General features: G+C 43.8%; 1 protein-coding gene and 1 long non-coding RNA gene across 3 annotated transcripts in view; both read right to left on the bottom strand.

Moving 5' to 3' along the window:
• The window catches only part of PPARGC1A (PPARG coactivator 1 alpha), a 361,421-nt gene that overhangs the window by 162,306 nt on the left and 171,903 nt on the right, over window positions 1-27,212 (bottom strand). Inside the window, exon 1 of one of the 2 annotated variants that reach the window (XM_035324744.1) lies at window positions 12,898-12,919. The exons of the other annotated variant lie outside the window; for it this stretch is intronic. Coding sequence (XP_035180635.1) covers window positions 12,898-12,915 — 18 coding nt within the window. The 5' untranslated portion in view covers window positions 12,916-12,919. Of the gene's footprint in view, window positions 1-12,897; window positions 12,920-27,212 lie in introns of those variants that run through there. 2 annotated transcript variants of the gene reach the window in all.
• Window positions 1,031-2,771, bottom strand: LOC118166131. Its single transcript, XR_004750361.1, has 2 exons — window positions 2,700-2,771; window positions 1,031-1,909 (listed from the first exon to the last, which is right to left on the bottom strand). It is a non-coding gene; the product is annotated as an uncharacterized LOC118166131 (long non-coding RNA).

The raw sequence follows: 27,212 nt of genomic DNA, 5'->3' as shown, positions 1-27,212 counted from the left end.
CATTATTACAATGCTGTGAATAAAACCTAAACACATTCACACTTCCCCTTTATTCACCTTACTGGGAGGAAAAAGCAAGACAAACCGAACAGCTGTGAAGAACCAGAATTCAGAAATACAGCCCCCAAACTTAAACACCCCAGCGACTCTCATTTTCTGTCACAGCTCTGAAGTTTTTCCAGAAAGCTGTAATTTCCTTAAATATAAAAATCCATTTTTTAAAAAAAATCTGTCTCTTCTAGGATGGGCTAAAAATAGCTGTGAGTGCAATTATTACCCTCTAACCTCTAGCTTTGGTTCAGCTGCACATGCCGTCTGCAGGAAAATCTCCGGCAGCAATCAGTGTTGCTCTTTGCATTACAGCAGCATCTCTAAAGCCTTGCCAAGAGTGAGTCTGAGGAAGGAAATTTCTTACTCGGGTATTAAGTAACACATAGTCCCTGTCCCAGAAATTTTAAATGGAAGGGGGAGTTCTGCTTGATGCGTAGGGACCCGAGACGCACTGAAAGCACAGCTCAGGCTGCCCATGGGAGGATGCAGAAAAGCACACTGGGTTTTATGGCTTCATTCCCCCTCCTCGAAAGCACCAGCAGGGAACACCTTCCCACAAAGTGCTTTTCCTCCTCCCATCGCTACTGTTCATTCCCCAAAATAAGAAGTCATCTCTCCCTTGAAATCGTGACGACCACCCCCAGGTCAAAGCTGAGCTCCTGGACTGGCTCCAAACAACCGCTGCTGTTTGTCCCTGACCAAGGCCTTCTCCAGCAGAACAGTTGTGGATTTAAGCCACGCTTCCATCTGTTTATGCCCAGCCCGGACATGAATCTCAGCAGGAAAGTACTCCTGAGTACACTTAGTATTGGTGGGATCAGCTCCCTGGAACACCTGCACAGGAGAGCAGTAAGACAGCCTCGCAGTGCTCCCTACCTGAAGATACTATCCCCATTAAGTTTTCATATCTGCAATACGGAAGCGTATTTTAAGACAAATGCTGTTCTAATTTGCTGTAGGCACTGAAGACCAACACACATTTCAGTGGAGGAAGTTATGTGTTTTAATTGGTTTATGAAGACAAAGCATATGCCATGACACAGTTAAATGATTAACAGATTCCTACGAATGCCTTTGGCATAGAATATCTATACATTCATTAGCTGGAACAATTCATCTTCTTGATAAAACTAAAATTAGTTATACAGCAGGTTTACTTTTTATGATTAATAAATGATAAAAATCTAAATTATCCATCTGAAATGACTGCTTTCTTAGCCATTAATCTCACATTTATCAGTTCCTATAACTCACATTGTTAGTTGAAAAAAAAATCGATTTTCCCAAATATTTATAATTCCACGTTAAAAAAAAAAAAAGCAAAATGTGTGAAATGTGAAGTATCATCTCCTTCACTACAATATTTTGGAATGAATTCTAAATCAAGATATAAAAAGCTGTACTATTTGATGACTTTACCATAAAAAAAAAAACAAACAGAAACAATATACAATTGTGCCAGCATTAAAAATGTCAAAAAAAAAAAAAAAAAAAAAGAGAATGCTTGGTAATAAACCAGCTCTAACAAAAGATGTATCAGCTCATTTGGATTTTCCAGCTTTCCACAGTTATTTTGCCAAGAAGCAAAATCCAGCTCATTCTGCAGAAAAATATGGTAAAAGGTCAAAAGTACAGTACTGTCTGTGTCCTGGAGACTCGGTCGACACATCACAGGTTTAGCTAGAGGGAAAGGCTTGGGAACAGATCCTTCTGCCAGCTATTTAAAATGTTGAAGGCCTTCTGTCCTGCAATTAAAGTCATCAAGGAAGTCAACAACAGCACATTTTTGGTAAGAACGTGTCTGAATTCCAGAAGTTCCGTGAACTTTGAGATGCATGCTGGCCACATATAGCCCCACCTGAAGTATGTAGGAACGTATTTTAAAGATCAGTCACACAACTAAAAATATGTTTTTTTCATTTGATAGCTCTTTCAAGCACACCCATGAGTAATTTTCCATGCAAGTAAGGGGCTGAATTAGCAAAGAGATGTCCACAGGCTGAGCTCTGCTGGGAACAGATGGGTGGACACTTCTTTAAGGCGCCAGCTACCTGTTCCTTTGGGGCATATTTAAGCTGTGATAACATGAGGGAGGCGGTTACATTATATTAACCATTATATTAATTGTGGTTAGTAAACTGGGTTAAGTCTAAAACATTTGGGCTTGAGCAATACCTTCTTTATTCAGACGTTCCCTTCAAGATTTTGAGAGAATAATAAATGGAGGAAGAGAAATGATCTTGTAAGCCAACATCCAAATAGTGATGCCCAGCATCTCCATAAACACTTAGAGCCGAGCTCATATTGAAAACACTTATCAGATGAGCTCTGGCAATCTCTACCCTTTTCTTTATTCAACAAAGAATTTTTCCCATTATGCAAATAGCTCTCTAAGTGGCTCAAACAGCATAGTCAGAAATGTTGTATGATTATTTTTGTCTGTTGTCAAATAAACCATTTGCCAAAAAAAAAAAAAAAAGTTTGAGTTGCTGAGCAGGTACAGGATGCAAACTCGAGCAGAGTAGGAGCGAGGGAACCCACAGGTTTCCATCGGCAAACCAGTAGCTCATTTCTGTCAGGCCAGGCAGTCAACACAGGGTTCTCTTAGGCACGTGCTTAAGTGTTTCATTACCCAAGGAAGAACTTACTCATATCTTTACGGGATGTGAAGAATTGGAGCTGCCCTTCTGTGGATTGTGATGAACCAGTACTGGTATCAAAGTACGAAAGCATTAAAAAAGGTTTGGGATGCTCATTCTAGCAGCATAGTGAAGAAACTCAAAGCCTGAATGACCACAAGACCAAAAAGCAAGTTCCAACTGAAATAGGACAGCTAGTCAAATAACGTTATTCTCAAACGCAGATATCTGCTTCACATACGTAACTCAGGATAGCACAACAGGCATTTATCAAGTTAAAAAGAAGCTAAAAGGTGTCCTGGGGAAAGAAAAAGATAGCGCTTATATCATTTATATGAATTCATACATGCACATTTTTTTATATAAATATGTCACAGAACAAGTAATCTTCAAATGAAATGCCCTTTTTTACTATCAAATGTCTTTAATGTTAGAAAAACATAAACCCGGCTTATAAATAAAACTGCATAAACACTTTGGTACTGGCAATAAATTGAGAATAATTGACCTTGTCCTATCAAAGGATGAGTGTATCTTTAGATCTTAAGTGCTGTGAATGGTTATGAACAGGCTTAAAGTACTGAGCAATAGCTAGCTAAGCACAGCATGCACAGTGCATTTCACAGGGTATTAAATAACTGAGCTTCGGAGAACCTCTCCCTCGGTTTAGTCTTCAGGCGTTTGATTTCTAAAACTACAGTCCATACAACATCACACATTGGTCCTATTTCTCTTTACACTAATTAGGCATTTTATTATCAAAAAGACACCTCATACTATCCTGGTGCATCCATGACTCTCTTCGTACTGGTACGTGACTGATCCTGGCTTTCAGAAAGACTGACACTGTCTCGTACCGCGAGGTTATGTTCCCCTTTCGGTGCACTCGATGAGAAGCATCAAGGAGAGAACATTTCCTCAGGCGTGATGAAAACACGGTGAATCACCCTGTCCTGGCGGTACAGTGCCTAACCCTGCACCCCAAGGGCGGATTAACCACTGGCAGCACCGTGGAGCGGGAGCGTCGCTTCCCTCCCTCCCCAACGGCACTGCTGCAAGTGCCCCAACCAACATCGTGACTTGAGCAAAGGTCAGGAAGCGCACAGACGGCATCACGGGAGGCTGAATGCTGGCACTGCAGCCCACAGACCCCAAAGCTTAACTTCACTGCCCTTCATTGACAGCCTCCACGCTATGAATAAGCTGCGTTTGAACTCCCAGATACTCCCAGGTAATAGTTTCCTATGCTAGTATCACAACTTGAAGCACCATTAAAGCTATGAAATCAAATAAAAAGCAACTGTAGACAGAACCGATGGAGAACTTCCAGTCCTGAGATGCCTCTGTTCAGTTGCCAATCATTTTGTGAAGCCACGTTTCTTCTAGCTCTTTGCCACAAAGAGCCTCCAGGACCTCCTCCGAGAGCATCCACCACCAAGAACAGAAGCCCAGCTAGAGGGTCCACATGTGTGGGACTTGGCCATGGAGCCCCACAGGCAATTGCTATACCTTAAATACTACCTAAAATATGCTTACGAGATTAAAAACTAATCCAGCGACTGATCTTTTTATGAGAACTGTATTGAAAATGCAATACTCAGGGGAAGAATAATAATAATTTAAAAAGTTATCTAATGTAACAAAATTGAGTATTCCTCCTCCATGCCAAAAATAAATAAATGGGAGGGGGGGAACAGAAGACGAAAGCTTCGTCAACTTCACTATTGGAACAGATTCGTCGTTCACAGTAAACACAGTACAACGGTGCTGTTGGCTATATTACACCTGACTCTTGCATGCTGTGGGTGGCAAAATCAAATTTTCCAGTATTTTCGAATCCAGTACTGTGGGGAAGTACACGGAAGACAGGAGGAATAATACAAGAAGTAGCAGATTATAGTCCATGCCTGGATCACCAGGTGTTTAATAGCCCTGTTTGGCTATCACCAACACAGGACAGTGTCTTCAGCACTGTGATGAGTTGAAAAACATTTTTTTAAAGCAAATCTAGCATAAAACTTCTAATTGTTTTAGTAGACTTGTTTACTAGTTGTTCAGTAGAGAGCTAAGTACCTATTAAATTAGAAACTTACCATTTTACAAGGTTTAAAAATGGCTCATCTATACAGGAAATAATACAAAATTTGTATATGCTACTTCAGGCAGGAATTGCAGTATCTCCCCTCTCCAAAATATCTAATTGTCAGTACTACCATATTTTGAAGATGTGTATTTACATGCACACACAGATGTATGGATACATGCCTGCCCACACATTAGAGTGATTACTCAGTGCTCTTTTTGAATTAATATGGACTCAACGGGACCATACTGTGAAGGAGAAGGTATGTTACTGGGTTTCCTGCACTTTATTCCGGGTATTGCTGTGTTTCCAGCTTTACTGAAGCCGGGTAAGGTCTCATTTGTGCCAGACTGCTCCCACTCCCCACAAATGCATATGAGAACTCAAAATTAAATGAAAATGGCAAGACATGTCTGCTTTTATTATCCTGTAGGAAACCATCATCAAACTGCTGAAGGCTCTGACAAAATGCCTATTTTTCATCAACTGCATGCCTGTCTTGGTAAAAGATCCCAAACTATTCCGGAATGGCTTAAGCATTTCTTGCCCCATACCCCTCCCTCACCAGTACAGACATTATGTTTTAGGCTACACGGTAACTCAGCAAATCAAGGACAAAGCTCAAAGTAAGCTTGAGACGGAGACTGTCCTCTGATTGAGCCATCAATTAGAAGGAAAATTGTGGCTTTCAAGATCTCAATATGTCAGCAGAGGGATTCTCCAGTAAGCTGCTGGGATCAGCGTACTGCTCCTTTCTAAGAACATTTTGGACTACCTTTTGCTCTCATTTATGGGAACAAAATTCCCACTTAAGTCAACAGGAGTTACTCTAGCATCTCTCAGTGCACAAATTTCCCTCGATGTGTAAATATGAAGTCAAATCCATTTGCCCCTATAAATATGCAGCACTTTTTTCTTTAAATATTGACATCCACGCCCATATAGATTTCTTAACCTTTAGTCTTTGTGTAGCTGTGGTCACCCAAATGTGTGACTGGCCTATGGTAAAACTGTGCCAGCTTTGTGACAGCTATAGATCTGTAGGATGTCAGAAGCTGTTCCCAAGGAAACATCAGGAAAAGGGATTATACAAGGTTTTGAAAACCTGTTCTGAAGGTCTGCTAACATGAGCAAGAAAGCCCACCTTTCCCCATGAAAAATCAAAAATAGATATACTCCAATACAGCAAAGTCCGGGATGATGAAAATGGCAGAAGACAAAAAGTTAAAGTTAGGTGATAAAGGCAGAATTGTAATTTCAGCACTGTTCTCTTTTTTGTTGTGTTGTGTTTTTTGTTGTTGTTGTTTATTTGTTGTTGGTGGTGGTTTTTTACCTAATAGAAAAATCACTCCTTTTGGAGATAGAGTGCATTGCATTTTCCAAACTGTATATCCCCCGAAAGAAATACTGTAAGCTGCTTTCCTCTTTTGCTTGCAAGCTGATGTTTATTCATGTGCATGTGGCTACTGCACAGACCTTTCACAGTGCGAGGAGTGCGCTGGCTGAAAGGTAGGATAGAAGATGACTATCACCAGAATTTTTTAAAGCAGGATACTCGAGCGAGGCTGCCTAACCTATATTTAGCCTGCTAAATAAGTGGCCTGATTTTTGCAAGTGCTAAGTCAGAATTCTCACGTCTCTCACTACACCAGGGAGACTCACACAACTGGCCTCCACCTCCACCTCATCCTCCTCTTCGTGTTCCTCCACACTGGCAGTACAGCACCAGGACCACACACCCACCACACGACCCCCTGCCTGCCACAAGCGGTCACCACGTCCCCTGGCCAGCCGACCACATCCAGCAGGTGCCTGGAGCTGTGAAGCAGGGGAGAGCCATGGCTGTGCCCAAGGAGGGGTGCTGACAAGTGGGACACTGCTCCCAAAGGCAGCTCGGAGCTATCACAGCCCCCAGCTGCCACCAAGCCCCCTCCAGCCCCGTCCCAGCCCAACACTGCAGGTGCCCACCACCACGCAGCCTGAGGCACGCCTCATACGTTGAGGCACAAGGAAGCTGAAATGGCTGCTGGCTTCCCGGGATACTCAGCACTTCTGAAAATCAGGACAGCTATTTAGGAGACTAAATATGGATATAAGGGCCTAGCTCTAAAAAAACTTGGCCCATTTAAGAATAAAGGATGTACGCCATCACCTTGGAGCTCCCCAGCAGATAGGGCTGAAGAGGAGCTCTGGCTCTGTGGTGCTCACTCAAAATCAGTTCCTTTCAAGATTGATACTGTGCCCTATCCTGGGATTTCTAAAGACCTTGCAGAATGAAGAAATATGGGATGAGTTACAATTTGAATGAGAACTGGATAACCCCTTCCCAGGGGCTTCTCTGAAAACCTCACTCAGATGTAACATCCACATCAGCATCTACAGCCACCATCCCCTTCCTTCAGCCAGGAGGGAGGCAGACAAACAGAAATGCTCTTTGGGAAGGAGCCAAACAGCAGTGCACACACACAGGGGTACCAAGGCAGCTGTCTCCTCAGGGATCAGGTCCCACACTATGCATCTCAGGGCTCTAGGTGCAGCACCTAGAGCATGTGGGATTTCTTCTCTCCCTCCCTCCCAGGCTCTCCAGCCAGATACTACAGGAAAACCACTGCCCCGTTTTCTAAGCTCACTGTTTGCCCATCTGACCCAGTAGAAATAGCACAAATCAGAGAAGCCAACAGATCTCCCGGTCACTTAATTGGGTGTCCTGACTAGCTGTAGGTGCCTCCACAGCCCCAACTCTCCTCCTGCCTTTCCCTCACTTCCTTCACCCACTTGTTGAGTTCAACTCTTCAGGGCCGTGGTGGTCTCCCTGGGCGCCTCTGCAGGGTGAGCACCTCCTCTGCACGCTGGCACATCCACCTGCTGTCCCAGCAGCCTGGGCCACACTCCTGCTTCCATGGGGACTCAGACAGGATGGGTCACTTGTCTTCTGGATGCACAACATCCCAATTTTGCATTTCATTTGTGATACCGACAGGTGATCAAGGAGCCACCACAACAAACTCCACAAACAGCATGACATGGAGCATCACGTTCCTCTGAAAACAGACTTGCATCTCCTGCTCTAGAGTGAAGTTAAGGGGAGGGGATCAAACTAAAACAAATTTCCTTCTGGGAGAAGGGAACATGCATTGTAGCATTTAGACTGCTGCAGTAACTCTTACCAAGCTGGGACTCTCGCGCAGCTTCACCTGATAGGAACAAATCAAGCTCCCACTTTATCTGAATTTTGTATAATGGCATCACCAAAATAATAATAATAATCTTCTTTAAAAATCCCTTGTAAGAAGCAGCAAGGGGGAAAAAAAGAAATAACTTGGTGACACATCTCTTGAATATTGTTGATTGACTAATTAAAATGCAATAGAGCAGAAAAAAGTGCATAGACGATGCTTAGGATGTAATGTAAAGAGCAATCACAACCACTCAGTGGGGCTTAGCAGGTCTGAAATGGTATCTAATTCTGCTAACTCCAGAAAGGTACTGCATAATGTAAACATTATTGCTTTGCACACTTTAATGAAAACTGCCTGCCTTCGGATTGAATTGCATACGCATCTATTGTGAGTCCAGTAGAATAAAGAAAACAGGCATCGTGCATTTAAAGATGCTGCCTCATTAAAAGAGGCTAAAAGAAACCCCCTGTTACAGTCAGTATGCCACAATTAAGTAACAGGATGACAGGTGTTGTATTATATTTTTTAATGGAATAAACTTGCATATATGCGGACACCAGCCACGGATTTCCTTTGATATTTCAGCATGCACCTGCAACTTGTTATTGCAAGGACCTTTATTAAGCAAGTGTACATTTCGTAACACCTACAGATTTATAAAACTCTATTTGCCTCTCCTACGATTCGGAATCCTACAACTGCTCTTTCCAAGAAAATACGAACATAATGATCTCTGGTCTCCCAGGAATATGCTCTCAGACACTGCTTTGCTACAAACAAACACACACATTTCACCTAGGCTTCGGTTAAAAAGTTCAGAGATTTTAAGTGCTTAGATTTAATCCACCTGCAAGCACACGTCTTTGTATCACTAACCTGCCAGCTAGCTTCCCGTCGCAGCCCTTTTATCCAGTTTTCTTCTAAGTCCTTATTCTCTCTGGTGGATGTTTCATCCATAGCTGATGTCGCTTGCACAAACTCGATTGGCCACTGGCTGTTACACTCTCTTTGTAAGCCTTTACCAAGGCAGCAGCAAGTGCAGTTCGGAGACAGGCTGTCATGAAGAAAATGTCACAGCACAGGATGGGAGGAGGGGGGCGAGGGGAAGGGAGGGGAAGGGAAGGGTCGACACCGAGCATCCCCACACGAAAAGATTTGGGGAAGCGCGGCCACCGCCTGACCCGCTCTGACCGGACCAGCGAACGCCTGGCTGCAGCCCGGGAGTTCACAGGGTAATGAAAGAGGGCTGGTGACACCGTGCGAGAGCCCTAATTACGGGTGAAGCGTGGCAGGGCTGGTAATGCTAACCCAAGTATTTCCGCGCACGTTTCCCCAAAGTGTTATTCCGTACAGCGTGATAATTGTCTCCTTTGGTGGCGTTATAATTAAGGCTGCATCGGGGGTGTGGATTCAAGCAAAGGAAATACAAATAGCTGCTGGGGCTGGTTAAAAGAAAATATTTCAGCGTATCTGTTTGAAAAGTGCTTCGCGAACCGCTCTGCAGCCAATAAACATGAATAATAATACAGGCCATTTTGATAGAAATGGGCTCATTACCATACCCGCCGCTGAGCTCTTTCAGAGATCAGGCTCAGCAATGCAGAAAAGGGTTCAGCAGGACACAAGTATTTCAGCCCCAAACCAGAAAAATTAGTCCCTATCAGGCATTTAAAAAAGCCAACTGCTTGAGCTTGCTCTCCGTGCATCGCACCTGAAGATGCCTGCCGCATACCCCGAGCACGTCAAGCTTTGCTTTATTGCGTTCTTCATCACTCCTTAACCCAGCACAACTATCTTTCATCCCTCCCAGAGACACTTCAGTCTCCCCATCAACTCCTTAAAACATCGTCTGGCTTTTCCCCTTTTTTTTTTTTTTTTTTTAAACCAAACCGAAGAAAAAAAAGCAGAGTGCTTCTGTCCCTCTGCTTGGGGACAGCATTTATCAGAGACCAGCTGAGAACGCTGAGCTCACTACATTCAGAAACTTGAGGTTTTGGCCAGCTGCAAGGAAAAAAAAACAAACAAAGCCCATTTTCTCTGAAATACTGTTTCAACACAAAAATAAAAAGGTGAATTTTTAGGCATGTCTTTAAGTGAAAGAACTGTCTTGTAAAAAAAATATTTATATATGACAACATCTCTAAAATTCATAAAAATCATGACTATTGGTACCAGATATTTTTTTCAAACAGTGTTGGCTGTTCACTACCCATGCTGTTTATTCGCTATCCTCGCTAACTAAGCATGCAAAATTCTGCGGATTCATTTTCGCTTCTGGAGATGTTCATTTTCTGACCCCCAGCCATCCTCACTGGGCTGAAACCCTGTGAGAGGCAGACCCCTGCCTAGGGCTGCTGAAATACAAAGCCAAGCTGCTCCCCTTGCATTTATTTTTAAGGTTGCTGGAAACATTTCATTTTTTTCTCAGGTTTTGTAAATACGCATTTTCACAAATTTTGGGCCTTCCTCAGCTTCCACAACATCCCTGCGATAGAACTAGATGTGCCAAATGGCAAGCAGTGTAAGCTCCTACATTATAAGACCCTGTCCTTCAGCAATTTCTCCTCCTTGTCGGTATTTTTTCGCCCCTTTCTCCTTCTTGTTAAGCACAGCCAGGCAAATCACAGGACCTCGGGTGGGACTTTCAAGGGGGAGCTTCTGGCACATTCGGTTTGACTTTAGGACCCACGTTACACAACAGGAGCGCGCGTGAGCCCCGGCTCCGTCACACATATGGATATTTTATTTTTAGCCCAGGTAAACCAATACAAACAGGGAAGGAGCCAGATGCTTGCGCAGGCACAAAGAGGCGCAGCAGGCTGGCAACAAAAGAGACACAAAGGGCCGTTTTGTTACGAGGGTACTGATCACAATTCTCTTCTCTTGGCCAGACAGAAAAAAATAAAACCCCTCCTGGCTTACGACCAGAGGCACCAGGAGCATCGTGCCTAGGCACCACGAAGTCGCTGCCCCTGCTGCCTCCTCCTGCACCCAGCGGAGCCGCTGCTCGCGGGCACTGCCAGCAGCCGGGCAGCATTTGACTGTGGCTGACGGGTGACCAAAGGCCACTTGTGTTGCCAGCACCGAACCGTACCTCCCCGAGCTTGACGGTAACAAAATCTAACACCGATGATGCCAAATCCTTGAGATGAGATCAGCTCTTTTATGAGTCTTGTCATTTGCAGGAGACAGCATCTAGGCAACAGCTGGGCTGGTTTTGGAGGGGTACAATAAAATAATAATAATAATAAAAAAAAAAAGGAAGCAGCAGGAATTCTTTTTCTCTCTCTGCATATGGCAAAGACAGATGCGAACCAACATACCGGCGTATTCTTTCTGGGCCAGGAGCATAATTCTAAATCTGAGACGGATAGCACACAGAAATGGCTTGGCGATAATTGTAAATATTAGCAATGCTTCAAATCTAATCTGCTCTGGATTGCAATGAATTATTTCGTGACTTTCACGTGTCTTTTTCACAACCATGAAACAGCACAAATTGTGTGAGCTGCAAGAATATGAAGACATTTATTGATGGAAATCAAACCACTTTTTTTCACCCACAGTGTCTTTGATATGTTTGAGCCTGAAGCAAAGAAAACATAATAAAAACAATATATAGATGAGAACTTCAATTTTCCCCTACATATGAATCTGTCACTTATTTGCTAAGAATCAAATCTAACTCCACACAGTTAAAGAAGCCCCATATATCATTTGCCATAATCCAGTACTCAGCTCAAGTGTACCTTGCTTGAAGTTCATACAACATACTTGATTTTACACTACTCTAAACAAAACATCTCTGGATATTACAGCTCTGAGTCTAAAAGGCTTTCGCTGCAATTTCATCCCCAATAGTGAGAAAAATACTAGTGTGAAAGCAGATTTATCAGTACAAGGTAACAAGGATGCTTCAGAAGTCCGTCACGAGCATTGGTTTTGGCTGTAAACACAGGATAATTTTTTTAAAATACACCCACGCTTTGTTACTGTGATACCACCGTATTACTGCCAGCAGCGTGAGAAACAAAGTGAGAGAAACAGAAGGTTTAGTGACTTGCTACCCGATCAGATCCTGTTTTTTCAGACCGCTTGAACTGTGACATGGACCACGGACGCTGTGTCTGGGTAAGGACTGGCTTCTCAGGCTCATGTAGCTGTCACCTGCCTCCCTGCCCGAGCCCAGCAGCTTTACCCACGTGAGGTGTGGTCAGGAGGATGTACCTGCACTCTGGAGGAAGGCAAGGACAAACAGAAGCAGTTTTTACCATCTTCAAAAGCTGTGGTGAGGTCAGCTGGGACACAGCACAGGCCCATCACAATTCAACATTTTTCTCTCAAAGCTCCACATTCCCCTCACTGCCCAGGATATGCCCACCTTTCATTCCCTTATCCCGTAACCAAACTGAGTGCTCTGATCTCTGTTATCAGCTACACATGAATTAACCACCGAAGTCTAGTACCTAGTATGCATAAAATTCCTGCCACAACTTTGTTGTTCTGCCACCTGCACCCATCACAGCCCCACAGCAACATTCTTTTCTGAGTTTTCTCATCAGAGGACAACAGCAAGAATCAGCAAAGCTACCAATGGATCTCTCAGTGCAGAACATCTCTATGCTTTTCTGCCTCTCAGACTGTAAGTCTTCAGCACATAGCATGTTTTAAGTGCCAGGCCCACGGCTGGCACCTTAATTCGTGGAGGCAGGAGCTTTGTCCTGAAAAGGTCCCTCTAGTGCTTTCTAGGAGAGTGAAGAATAGCCTATAAACGTCTTCAAGTACAACCCAGATGAAGTAGCTCTGCACAATAACACGTGAAAACATATTTTTTTTAAGTTCTAACTACATACGGGTTACTGAGGGTAAAGTTTATGTTTTCCCCAAACCAAACCCAAGCCATAGCCATCCCATTTCATACACAGTCTATATTAAAGCTACTCACACAGTGCTGCTTATCCATTGAACTGGCTCCCTTTTCGAGGCTTGAATCAACCTTCCAGAGACAGAGAAGTGCAGTCCTTGGGGACCTGTTATCACATTTGCTGCATGCAAGGTGCACCCCAAACATACCAAGGCAAGGACAATTCCTGCTGATGATATGCATCTCACCTGCTTTAAGACACACCTGGATCCTACCCGAGCCCTAACACATACCTGAGCTCCTTCAGTGACCAAGAGAGGAAGGAAGGCAACCTGCAGAGGGCAGGTGATCTCACTTTAGCCCAAGCAATCGCCTTCAGCTGAAACAAATCACCACACCATGGCCATGCCTTGCTGGAGGAGCAGAGGGTGACAATCAGCTTGCCCACCTAATGGTGTGCTGAGGAATCTCCCTCCCCTGGCTCTGTGCCACACCAGCTTATTCCTGGATGGAGCTTACGGCCAGCTTGTCCCCCTAAACAACAACCCCACGTACTCTGCAGCACAACCCTCATGGCCACGGCCCATCCCTTCCCACTGCAGCTAAGATGATGTTTGGGCACCTCCTAAGAGCTCAGTGCTCTGCACTTCCCCCAGCTCCAAGGACTTGGGCTTCTTCTGCCGTGTATCTGAGGCCACACAAAGCTCATACTGAGTAGTTGGATTTCCAAACCCCCAAATTCAAAGACTGTTTAGAAACTGGCAATGCCTAAGGAGGCCTAATCCTGTTGACTTTTGGTGAGACTAAGACTTAGGAAATTCCCTGATCGCTTCTGGATGTAGGGCTCAGGCGAGTGCCCCGAGTGGAGATTTCTGAAAGCAGCTGCTGGAACACCACCCTCCTAATGACTTCCCTCCACCTTCCCGTACTTCTGCGGAACTAACTATAGCACCTGGCAAGCTGACAGCGCGGCCAACCAACGCAGTGTAGACATACCTGCTCGCACATATACTGCTGCATGTGCCGCTTAAATTTATTACCTGTTGACAAGCTATAAATAAAGTTGCCATTAGAGTACCACAATGTGTGACGTTCCACACACTGAAGCAGAGCTATATTTTCCCTACCTTAGCCTTAGTGTCCTTTGAGTAGAGGAGGTTGCTTTGTCTTGCTAACCACTCGAGGAGGAGCTTGCTTCTCCGTCTTGCCTATCTTGCAATTTCTAAGCTCCTGACTGAAAGAATTACTCATTTGTTAGTGCCAGACTGTCATCTCTTTGAAAGTAGAGCCATGAGATCTTAACAGACTGGATGTACACGGCTGTTAAATTTATTAGTTAAGAAAAACAGCAAATGACAAGTGAATAAAGCACTCCTTGGGACGTTTGGACTACGGATTTTGTATAAATCAATAGCAAGTGTTATAAAATGTCAGAAAATACCAAATGAGTAGAAGGGAATCAATAAATACCTTCTGAATTAAATGAGTGATGAATATTCTTTACCAACCAAAATAAATTAAAATAGAAAACCCCCTATGTTAAAGCAACATCCAGCCTCTTGCTTGAAACCCCAAAGGAAGGTAATTCAGGGTTAGGGCTGGAAGCTCTGTCCTTAAACAACACCACTGAGCAGCAGGGGGACAGAAAGGAGGAGCAGCGAGAGAACAAGTAAATTGCTTTGACACAAGTTGAGAATGAAATATTAACTCAAACATGTTCCTCTTCATTCTGAATTCTTATGATTTTCCAGGCCTGAGTCGAAAAGGCAGCAGCCATCTTTCTGTAATGTGGCTGTGCTGTGCGCTGGCTCTCTTCTAGATCCCTTGGCAGAAACATAGAACCAATGCTACAACCAGGAATGGCTAAAAGCATTCTGAATTCCTCATCAGCTGAAGATGCCCTGCGTGCATCCCAGAGGTCCTCCCACACAGTCAGGAGCCAGCACGGTGCAGTGGCCTGGGCAGCCTAACAGTTTTACAGCTCTTTTGCCTTCATGCACTGCACGTGGCTCTGGGTCCTGCCATCTGGAGGTGGCTCGGTATGTCAGGCACCTGGCAGCAGCACTGCAGTGCGGTCAGGACGCTGGAGCAGAAAACAGAAGACCCGTGTTCATACCCTGAGTTTTGTAGCGCTGGCGGGGCTGCACTGAGGGCAGTGAACCAAGGTACCTACCTGTCTTCAGTGGGCCCCTTTTCATAGCACACACAGCCACACACCAATTACCTCCTGCCACATACCCGTTATATTTTTATTTTAACAAAGAAGCCTATACACTCAGCTGCAGTGGCTGTGGCTGAACTATTACACACCTGCTTACACCCAGAAACTGTCACAAGGCCGAGGGATGCTCTGGGGGGACGTGCAGCCCCCATGGCCCTACCCACACTGCCTCCCGAAGCTGCCAGGCCGACCCAGCACTGTGTAACTCCATGCAGAGCCACGGGCTGCAGTCCTAGAAGCTGCCCGGATGCACCAGGATGGCTCCGTGCCCCCAGCTGGCAGCGCTACCTGCAAAGCCCCCACCAACCCATGCAGAACTACCCAGCAGGTGAAGCCCTGTCCGCCCAGGAAAATGATCGTGTTACTGTGTACAGCCTGACAAAGACCTCCGGTTTGGGTCAAACATGATGCTAGTGCACATACAGGACAAATCAGAGGTATCACTTAATGGAAGTACACTTCTTTACATGTCTTCTGGCCTCATGTTGAATACTGTGTGCCGTACGCCTTGCTCCCCTTTGCAGAAGTAGGTCGAAGAAGGGCAATGGAAACAGAACACGGAAAATCCCTCCTATAAAAAGTGACACCAAAAATGGGATTCTTTAAGGAAGAAAATGATTAGCACAGGGCACGATACAAGTTTCTAAAAGAGGGAATGGTGAAAACACAGCAGGTCCGCTGTTTGTGGCTCTCGAAACAAAAAGGACATGCAATGAAAGCCAAAGGTGGCAGATTCAAACCCACGAAATCAAATGCTTTTTGCAAAAAGATGTAATTAGAGAGTGGAACTCATCGCCGAAAGAAGCGCCTGAGGGAAAGAACGTATCAACTTTCCAGAAGTGTTTGTGCAGCTACACTAACAAGAAATTCAAGCTTAAAGCAGATAGCAGCACCAAAGCCTGGTGCTTCCCAGCATGCGCCAGCCCGCAGAGCCGGGGATTCGCGCTGGACCTCAGGCAGGGCTGGCACGTCTCGGAGCTCGCTGCTCTTTGCTGGGAATGTCTGGTGCCAGCTGCTCGCAGAGAGCAGGCTCCATCCCGCCTAGATGTGTCAGGTGGAGAAGTCTTGCAATTGCTGGGGCCTTACAGGGTATCACTGGTCCCTGCTGGTGTCCCTGGGTAGGCAGCAAGCCTTCTTGGAAAGCCTACACAGGAAAATAGATGTCAACTCAGCATCAGTGCATACTCAGGATTTTATTTCTATATTGCATTTAAAATCCTGAGTGCATGCAGGCTGATAGGTAAACATCAGATATTAATCTTATTTCCTCGTTTGTATCTTTTTCACCTAAACAGCACCGCCATCTGTTAGCTGTCAGTTACATCTTCCCCATCCAATGCCAGAAAAGCTGACCAGCAGCCTGTGGATCCTGCTCAGCGGGACCTGGAGGAACTCTGCTGGGCACAGCAGAGCGTGCGGGATCGAATCTCCCACTCGGAGAGCAGAACATATCACTTTCTGCTTGGGAAGGGAGGGACCCACATGCCTCAGAGCAGAAGGGGAACATGTGCTGTCACGTAGCTGCGGCGGCGACCTGCCCTGCCTTCGCCTCGACAGGATGGATCAAGCTGAAGATGCTGCCTCATTCCTCACCACAGCAGCACGGGGAATACAAAAGAGGATGCTAGCACCCTCTGCCACATCAGGAACACTCATCAGTATTTCTCCTAGGACTCTGGCAAAGCACATTTGTCATAACGATTTAGGAGAGGATAAACAAATGCAGGCACAGTCCCCTCCCCGCCCCTACCACCCCCAGCACTGCCACTATTTCCAGCTACTGCGGTGAGATGGCCTTAATCTCACGCTGCCCTTTCCTGACCCCTCTCAGGAGATTTGTGCTGCCACCGATACCATTTCTGGGCAATGCTAATACTTCCCACCAAGATTATAGTTGGCTTCACGCACTTGCTCTGTTAATCCCTTGTGACATCTATTCCAGTGCTGGGCATAAACTCGCCCGGATCCTCCGCTGAAGCCTCCTTACTCATCCTAAAGCACCTAGAGGGAGACTTTTGAGGATGATCCCCAAGCGGCTCGAAGACGAGATCTATTTCATTAAAGCAGTACCTGTTGTTTGTTATTGTAATAAGCCTTCTCAGTGGAAACCAAACTGAAAGTGTGCCAGTTCGCTGGTGCTGCTTGCTATTTCAGACAGTGTCGTGAGCAGGCTGCTGGTGTTTGTGCTTCAGCCTCCCTGCGTGACCCCAGCCACTCAGGATCTTTATGAAAGTAATACATCCCAACCTCATCTACAACTAAATTAACGTCAGAAGTAAGACAGTGCCCCAAGTGATCAATAAGTGGGTTTTTCCCTACAGAAATATTAGAAGCAACTCACATCAATAAGCCTCAAATTTATGGGGTAATTCAGCTCCTCCATTTACAGCTTCAACAACGGGCCTTTGTATAAGATATTACATTACTAAATAAAACGTGCTACAAGAAGCTTCTCTGTTGCAGTCCTGCAGCTTTCAGGGCCCATCACCACATGTAGTGAGGGACCTGAGATCTCCACCTCAGCTACATCCCTTTCAAAACCAGGATCCAGGACAAAGCTCCTTCGGGTGCCAGGCAAGTACGTGCATTATACTCAGCTTCGGGGTTTAAATGAAGAGTGCTGGCACTGGAGCCTCTGGAAGATGAATGAATGACACTGCCTTGGATCTTTATACCATCTATATGCTCACCTTTAAAATTACGCATCAGAAGCAATATCCTGTTGAATATCCCCGGTCTCATCAGCTGAGACACATACAATTAGGCTACAGAAAAGAATGATGTATATAAGGAAAGAACAATTTCTCACTAGAAGGAGATGGATTAGATGGACTAATAGGTCTCACTCATTTTTAATTTTTATCATTCCAGGCAAATTAGAAGACCTGAGTGAAAGAATCTGCTTGGAAAAAAAGAAAGTGAAGAGAAATCCATTTTTATTTATTTATTTATTTTTTCTCCCCTCCTATGATATAATTTTAGGTCATATAGCAACTGTAAACAAATAAAGTACTCTGAAAATGCTCAGAGAACCATTAATTACCCAAAAAAAAAAAAAAAAGTCTTTAATTTCTTTTTGTATAGTCACTGCTTTTCTTGCAGAGCTGCAGAGCTAGCAAGCTCTGGTCAAGTATTGAAGCTTTATTTTGGCCAGAGCAGCCTATTCTGCTCTGTCCTCTGGGGTAGGTTCACCTAAACCCCCAGGGAGCACAGTGCCTTGTGGGAGTCACAGTGCAGCTATTTTACTGCCCCCTTCCCTAAATCCTTGACTGTTCTTAAATTCTTTGAAAAATCATTCTTTAAAATTAAAACTCCAGCAAGAAAGGACGGCGTTTGGCTCCAGCACAACTACTTTCTGTTTAACGACCAAGCTTGCCGAACTCAGTAAGGTCACAAATAGCAACTTTTCATTTCCCATTTGTAAAAGGAGGATGACCGCTGTGAAGGGTTCCAGGCAGAGCCCTGTCTTTCACACATGCTCCCTCTCATTCACTATGCTGTGTTTACTTGGGCATTATGATAAAAAACGGGCATTCCTGCAAACTAATAATCTTCACTTTCTCCACCCGATCAATGCTGCCATGGTGGAGAACTTCCAAATGTCTCCAGATAAATTTCTCACAAATCATCACGGACGCTTGAGCAACAAATAGCCTGCTCTACTTCTGATATTAGGATATTAGTAACACTAACAATGTATGGAGGAGATGAAGGGAAGATGGTATAAATCTTTAAAGTAACACATTGCATCAATCTTGAAACAGGTTTCCTACTGGCATGTGCAAGTTCTTTTCACCTTTTTATACTACTGTGGGAGAGACCTTCATTTTGAGAAAAGCAAAGAAAGCAAAAATCAAATTCATTGCCATTTTCCTCTCCTGTCCTCTTCACAGTCAAACTGGAAGGAAATTTGCCTGCTTTTCTTTGCAAAGAAGGCCTCTGCACAAGTAGTGCCAGTAAATCTACATGTGACACCAACCATCGATGTGATGATTATTGTGGAAGTGTCACGGTCTGCCAGGAATTTGGCTGCACTTGAAAGTTACTCCTTTTCTTATTTTCCTCTTAGTTGAGGATGCAAATGCTCCAAAAATGAATGGGAAAGGAAACGTGGTGTGTCCCCTTTTTCCCCAGAGAAATTCAACTCACAGTAAGGGCCCTCTGACGGGGCTGCTTGATTTCTCTGCTCACCCCTTTCACAACAATACATGTGAAAACAAGTGGCCATAACAGAAGTATTTGTCTTAGTCACCCAAAGCATTCCTCGGCTGGCGATGTCTATCTTTAGCACACACTACCCTTCTGCTGTAGTGCTATTAAGAACTATTATTAAAGGCATGTTTGAAAATGACAATTATAGTTATACCTCCGCACCTCACCAACATGAAAGAAGGAAGGACAAACATTCTCCATTCCCCAATTGACACAATAATAAATGGGACACTCACAATGTTACCAAGTCAGACTCCTGCAAAGTCCCTGGTAAGACCCACGTGGCTTTGAGTAAGACTGCTTTCTTTTCTCAAATAATCTGCCTACATCACACGTGAGACTTACTCAGAGATAGGGATAATGTGGAGCTGTTTGCCATCTTGTCCTCCTCCACAGCCACCAGACCTCCTCTTTCACCTTTCAAGTGGTTCCTACAAACACGAGCTGTATTTCCACCTCAGAAGCCAGGGATGGCTCAGAGCCTCTGCCCAGCACAGTGCTTATGGATACAAAGCCCTCTACTGCACCTGTTTTTAGGACTGTGCCTCAATTTATTATACAGGAATATCACCAGCTCTTTCTAGCTGGTTTGTGAACCTTCTGGGCATGTGAATCTTCATGGACCACTCTGCTTGGCTCTAGGAGAGCTGGGAGCCAGTCGCAACAAGGGTGTGAACGTAAGCACATCTTGAACGTGGTGTAGTAGTGTCTTCAGTAATTCTTCATTTTGTTTGTCACCGAGGATGCCGCACTGGTCAATCTAGGTGGGAAGCTACAGGGCAGGACGGCAAAGGAGGAGATAGAAGTGTCTGTCATTACAGCTGCGATATGGAGAGAGTGCGGAGGGTAGGGATGGAGGAGGGAGGGCAAGACCTTGTCATAGTTTTCTCTTCACACAGCACAAGACAGCTGCACTGCAGATAGAAAAAGACTAAGACTATTTATCCCTCATCTTCCAGCAACCCTCAGACCCGTGGCTTCAATCTCCCTAAGACAGAAGCACAACAGCATCCTCCTTGGTTTTCATCTATGTGAATCTGGACAGAAAGACATTCCCGAGAGAAGCCATGGGATACTCATCAGTTTCCTGCTTTTACCTACTCCTCTCATTTCTTTTTTTGAAGTAATCTATTTCATTTCCTTTTCCCTGGCTAAAGTCAACTTACGTTGTGGACCTGTTGCTTTAGAGCTCTGTAGTTTTTCCTCCAAGGGAAGCAGACTTGTAGCAAGGACTAGGACTGAGCTGAGATCACACACGCACACGTTGTAAGCAAGACAGCCTCATTTTGATGGGTGACACTTTGTGATGCTGCTCCAGGAAAAGCACATCAGCTGTAGCTGGGCCCTTGGCACAATGACAGCATCAGGCCTAACCAGCTCCCTGCTGTCGCCTTACTGCCTTCTGTGGCCTCTGCTGCTGCTCACTAATTGCTGAACCATTCCCTGAAGCCCATTCGCATCACAGCTTCTTCTACTTCTTCCTTAGCCCCTTCCAGCCTCCCCACCCCTTTATCCTCAGTGAGGTACCCTCCCTCCTTCCCCATCTTCTCCCAGAGACCTTTTAAAGGAAGAAAACTGTGTGAAAAAAGAAGGTAGTGTTCACATATTTGATAAAATTGTCATTTTATTTGTTTTGCCTGCATGCTTTCCTTCCACCCCCTCCCAGTCTGCTTTGTTTATATAAATAGATCACTTTTAAGCAGAGATTACATATGACTTCTTACCAATGCAGGGAAAAATTCAGTGGGGTTGTCTTTTCAGAGGTAGCTTCTAGGTCCTTCAGCAAAGAAACGGGGGCAGCACATAGTTCAACTACCAGATTTTCTTACGCCTTTGTACTGTGCTGGGTTTTATTTCAGAGAAAAACTCCAGAATTAGTCATCTGTCTCCTGAAAATTAACTATGCGGATAAGAATTCTGTGATCCTATCACAAATTTATGCCTTAACATCTGAAGTCCTCTGAGCAAGCAAGGAGCCCCAAGGTGGCATCCTGTGTTTAAAACATGCGGGGAGAGAATGGGGACAGCATTTGGGGGTTCGCTGAGCTGGTCTAGCCTCGTCACAAGTGAGCACGTATAAACACAAGAACCCCGTTTCATAAGCGTTACAGCTGGATGTCACACGTGGCGTGGCTGTAAGAAGGAACTGCCACCAGAAGAATGGCTGTTTTATGACAGAGGAGCCCCGCAGGTACTCCCGCTTACCCACAGGCGTAGCGTAGGAAGCCTGAATATGCACGGCCCATCAGAACGGCTGTGTGTAGCGCCAGCATTAAATGGATTTGGCACACCAAGTCAAAACAGTGCGTGTGGCTAGCAGGTAGCGTCGCTGTCAGGAGGCAGCCTTGTGAGGCACCGACGTGAGAGAGTTTGTCAGCTGTGGAGCGGGGCTGACAGTGACCAACTGCAGCAGGCACCAAATGAAGAGGGGAACTAACTGCTCGCATCTGTTTTGCACCGATGGCACCGGGGATCAAGGTCTGCAGCAAGAGAGGGATTTCATTTCATGGCTGCTCAAGTCACTAGTAAGTAATGGCAGCGACACAGACCCAGGGAAGGATATTGCCCACACAAAATGACTTTCCTGTCTGAGACTGACAATTCAGGGACTCTCCTTTTGTTCTCATTTACTTGCAAATAATGGTTTCCTTGTATGCCTACCAAACAATATTTACGCAGGACTGGATATATAGCTCTCATTAGAGCAAATCCTACTACCTAAATTGGGCTATTTGTGACTCTGCACCTCAAGTTTCACTCATCCCTGGTCTGAAGTGCACTAAAAGCACATTATTACTGCTTAAGATGCAAACTACCATGCTGAAAAATATCACTTTTTACCTCCAGTGAAAGAAGTTAAAAATTAATGGTTAGTTGAAACTAAGGTGATCAGTAAACAGAAACTCCTTGTGACCATGTGCAGGCTATTCTCCATCTGTAATGAGGTTATACTTACCACTTAGATTAATTACTCGTTTTCTTCTATCTTAATTTATTTTACGCTTTAAGAAACCAACATGTCCACTAACCACTCTGTATGTGATAAAGAAACACAATAAAAGCAATTTCTCTCCTAACCCCCCCAAAAAACCATTCTCAGTAATGCATTTTTGAATCCAGCATACCTTCTCCTAATGAGGTTTCAGCATGCCATAAATAACACTAATGAGACTTTGTCTTTGCCCATGTAATATATTTCCTTAATATAGCTTTAGATTTTCTTATGTTGCATGGAAAACTAACAGTCACAGAAAGAAATGTCCTCCAATAGCACATTAAAACCAAAAGTACAATTAAATATAAATGAATTCAGTAATTTAATTGCACTATTGTCATTTTTAAGAATTCAGAGAGGAGTAATGGTATCATTTTTTCTATTGGTAAATAATAAAAGTGCTGAGGGAATCAGATAATATTTAAATAAACATTATTGTGACTATACGTGATACAAAGATACCTTTTATTGCCAGGTAAATTCTGTATTTGCTAATGAAGAGATAGCTCAAAACAGGAATCTCTGCAAGCTCAGGGACCAGTCCTGCAAGTCTTATGCAAGCAGTCCCAAATAAAGGATGCAAGATTTGACTCTCCGTTTTTATAGACCTAATAGTCTAAGTACATGCTTCCAGCCTCAGAATGCATACAGTTTCAGTACCATCTGCAAAATGCAGCCACTTAAGCAGAGGTTTCAGCCTAAAAGACCGCTACCCTGTAAAAGTGGTACACGTTTAGACAATCTGCAGCTCCCATCATTCTAGCAGCAAGCCAGCATTGTCTGGGTGAGCTTTTTTTCCTCTGAAAATTCTAACTCATATTTTTCCTAAAAAAATAAAAATGCAATTTCGCAGAAAAACTTGAGTGTTTGGGGCAGTTTGCACTTTAACCATATACATGTTGAAGCCTACTCTATTTTTAAATATCAACTGAAATATTACACTTGTCACCTCTGCCACCTTTCTTTCCCCTCAGAAATCAATGTAAGGCTTATGCAAAATTTCAGTGGGAGCACGTGGAGGGTTTCACCACTGACTTTCCTGAAAACAGGCCAGGCTAGTTGCTCTTTTTCACAATTCCACCTTCAATGGTAAAATTCAGTAAATAGCTTGGACCGGGCTGGGCAACTATGCAGTGACAACAGGGGGAGAGGAAAGAGAAGCACAATGTCACAGAACTGAAAAAACAGTAGAGGTGTAGGCACTGATGGGCCGCTGTTGGCACAGAAAGGCAGGGTGTAAAAATGGCAACGATCAAAACCAACGTGGAAGCCAAACCCCCATTTCCCTAATTCCTGCAGGTCAGGACAAGAAGGTGATCACAGCTTCTGACTTCTGAACGAACTGGCACACCAAATTACAGGCTGGGCATAGAAACAAATGATTAAAGCAGGGTGGACTGAAGATTAGCAGATAAAATGACTTATGTACTTCAGACAGGGGAAAGCGATGCATGCAAATACAAGCCTGTTCATCAGATCTTACAAGCATGTAAGGCTTTAGAACAATTTTTCCAGCAGGGAATACTTAAGGGGTATAGACAAATGGAAAATGGCATGGAAATCAACATGGATTTATCAAAAGCAGACTGAACCAAACTAATAAGCTCCTTTGATATGATAACTAATTTTCAAGACAATGTAGCAACCTCGTCTCTCTGGACTTTGGCAAAGGATTTATCATCTACATAGGAAATCCTTAGTTAAAGCAGAGAAGACGGGTTTAAGAGAATAACTGTAAGGCATGATGCTGATCAAAGGGAAGGGCAAGAAGGCTCATGCGAGGATGTGGTGAGACATCCTCTGCAACGCTAAGTTTGACTCTGGCTACCAGCTTCTGGGATGGATACAAACCTTGATGGATGCAGAAGAGGATTGCTAGGATGAGGACTGGAATGAGAAGCACATTCTGTCATGGGCATTTGAAGAGTGATGCAGTTTGTGCAGCAAAAGAAAAGCTGGCTTCTATTAGAGTGCAAACATCAGGAAGGAGAAGACCTACTGAAGGAAAGAACAACGTTAAGATACAGAAGATGTGTATAAAGTTGTCAACTATTATTTAGGCTGGAAACAAGAAGGCTTTTAAACACCAGAATATGGCACTTGAGAAAAGACTTCTGGTAATAATAACACGGGTGAGAAAAGTAACTGGTTTCAACATGGACTTTGATCGGTATTATGGAAGATAATATATGAAGACAGTTCTAGAAGTAGCAGTGTGCTGGATTCAGTGTTCAGCTCTATGTTCCTATTTCCAGTTGGGCAAACGGCCTTACCACTTCTCTATCACCTGTATCCTCTTTTGTACAAATTGTGCATTTTTCCCGAAGCAACTGTTTTTTCCTAAAATAAACTCAGACACACTTCATGTGTTCTGACTCTATTTTATAGAAGAGAGAGCTCTTCTGTTTTTCCAGCTAAATCCGTTGATCTAACAAAAACATTAATCCCCACAAAAACATTCCCTCATTTCTGTATTTTTCCCAGTTTTACAGTAAAAATATATTTGAAAAATGTACTGTTTCTGGCAAAACTTCGTGGCCTATTTTGATAGGAAGCAATATTAAAACACACAAAGCCTTGTTTTTTTCCGTGTTTTCTCAAAATTCACACAGTTTTATGAAATCACAACACAATGTGGAGGCCACAAATCCAGTTTTCTATGCAATGTTTCTTTTAAAATTCCTCTAGTGCTTAAACTCAGATTACACAGTTATGAATAAACGTAAGTGTGCAGAGATGTGTGCAAGTCCCATATGTCACTTCTGAAGGAAAGCGACTCCTGACAAATCAGATCCTCATGAATGCCTGCTCAGTATCACATTTTAGCTCTATGTATATCGTTATGAGTCAGACTATTGGAAAATCCCACACAACTACAAAATGTGGGTCAAAAAAGATGTTTTGTTTTGTTTAATTAACTGGTGCTTTATTTTTTTCTAAATTAAAAATTTTATAAAGAATGGGAAAATGATGATCAGCAGACAAAATTACATAGGAGATGTTAGCTGCATTTCTTTAAGACTCCGTAGTCTGATGCCTGTGGGTGCTTCCAGCATAGTATGGGGGCTCTGCGATCATGAAACCACAGTACAATGCTAAATTTAAAACCTAAGATCAGATAGCAACCCATGAAATCAAGCGTGAGAGAGAAGTAAACTGTAAGGGCAGCTAACAGAAATGACAAATGGAGCAAGGATGATCAATATTAGGATTTCGACTCTAGCTCTAGATAGATAGAGAGATCATTCCCTGATGTCCCTTTCTGGCAGTCAGTATTAGCAGAAGTGATGTCAAATATTGTCATTTCATATCCAGACAATTGGCATTACTATCTCATTCTCCAAGTATCATCTTGGAGAGACATGCCTAGCCATACATTGGCCAACAAATCTGACAGGAGCATCTCTGCACGTTCCTGCTCCAAGACGCAGCCGTGCGTTGCCGAACTGCTTTGACTCCCGTCTAGCTGCAGTCCAACTCAGGCTGAGGGTCCTTACACTTCACGGAGGCTGTTGTGACGCATCTCTTTTTTATTGTCTTTGAGCTTTTTTTTTTTTTACTCTTGCACAAGTGCTGTGTTTCAAAGGACCAGAAACTGCTGAAAAGAGATTAATGAGTCTTAACTGTTCACCTCATGGGAGTGGGGTTGCTGCCGGTTAGCTACAGTTAGCCACCGGGGACCCCAACAACATCAGCGCCCTGAAGAAATCAGCCTCCACGTGGCATGTGAGCATTTAGCGAGAAGTTAATGGCGCAGAACAGAGAGCTTAATTTCCCTTGTAGGTATGCAGCTTCCCTTATGCAAGGGCTACGCTGGTATAAAAGGCCTGTAAGGGACAGAGGAGTTAGTGCTGCACAGGTAAAAATCTTGTACCAACACACAGGGTTCAGGGTGCAGAGGGACACTGTGGATCCATAAAACAGAAGCGTGGTGGCTTCATAGCTGTAATGCTTATAAAAAAGCTTTTTATAAAAAAAAAAAAAAAAAAAAAAAAGCTTTTTATAAGCGTTACAGCTATGTTGAAGTGTTGAAAAGCTGAAGGTTCTTTGGTTGTGCTCACATCTCTGCTTCTTTTTAATTTCAAGCCAAGACAACTCAAACATCACTCTATTCCAGCTGTCTAGGTCCACAACCCAACAACAGACCAACATGCACTACTGGAACCTGACTTCAGCTCTGTTTAATAACATTGGGAATGTCTCCCAACTTAGAACATGCCTATTTGGGGGTAAAAATAACAATCAAGAAACACATCTTTACCCTGCTCTTGCTAGATGTTTCTGGCGTGGCAGCAGCGATGACCTCTCAGGAGTACAACCTTCTAGTGCCATGGTATTCCTTTATCAAGTATTCATTTATGGAGGATTTCACTGCATGCCGCTTTAATATAAATTGATTCATCCAGTATATATTTTAATTTAGTATGGTTTTAACTTTGTCATTAAATCGTTCAGGTTGGTTTTAGTTTAGTAACAGGATCATGAGGTACTACTTTCTTCAGGAAAGATGGTAGATTTATTCCTGTGGGAGTATTTGTGAACAAGCCCTTCCTGTGTCTTTGGCACCAGGTACTGCTGTTCACAGAGGAAAAAAAATCTGTAACAAAATGTTTACAGAAACTGAGGAGTTCATCACATCCCTTATTCAACACTGAAACACCTCATATTTTCATTACTAATAAAACTTGATTATATTACCTATGGCACTGAACGTAACCTATAGGCAACTGCATCTTACAAATGTGGTAGCATACTAAGGTTATTGCACCAGACTCTGGGTACATTTCTGAGGAGTTCTGTAGATTCAATGATGAAGGAACAGACAGGAATGTGCCTCCAGAATTTTAACAAGGCTATTCTTCTGTTTTTGTACTCCACCGTCTGTTATTTCAGACAAACATTTCAGATGGAGAATTACTTACATCCTTAAAAAACAAAGTGCTTTAGGAAGCTGGAGGAGAAACAACC

The sequence above is a fragment of the Oxyura jamaicensis genome, chromosome 4 (genome assembly GCF_011077185.1).
Source record: "Oxyura jamaicensis isolate SHBP4307 breed ruddy duck chromosome 4, BPBGC_Ojam_1.0, whole genome shotgun sequence".
NCBI lineage: Eukaryota > Metazoa > Chordata > Aves > Anseriformes > Anatidae > Oxyura > Oxyura jamaicensis.
The sequence above is the reverse complement of the archived record's forward strand: the minus strand, read 5'-3'. Positions and strand labels throughout refer to the sequence as shown.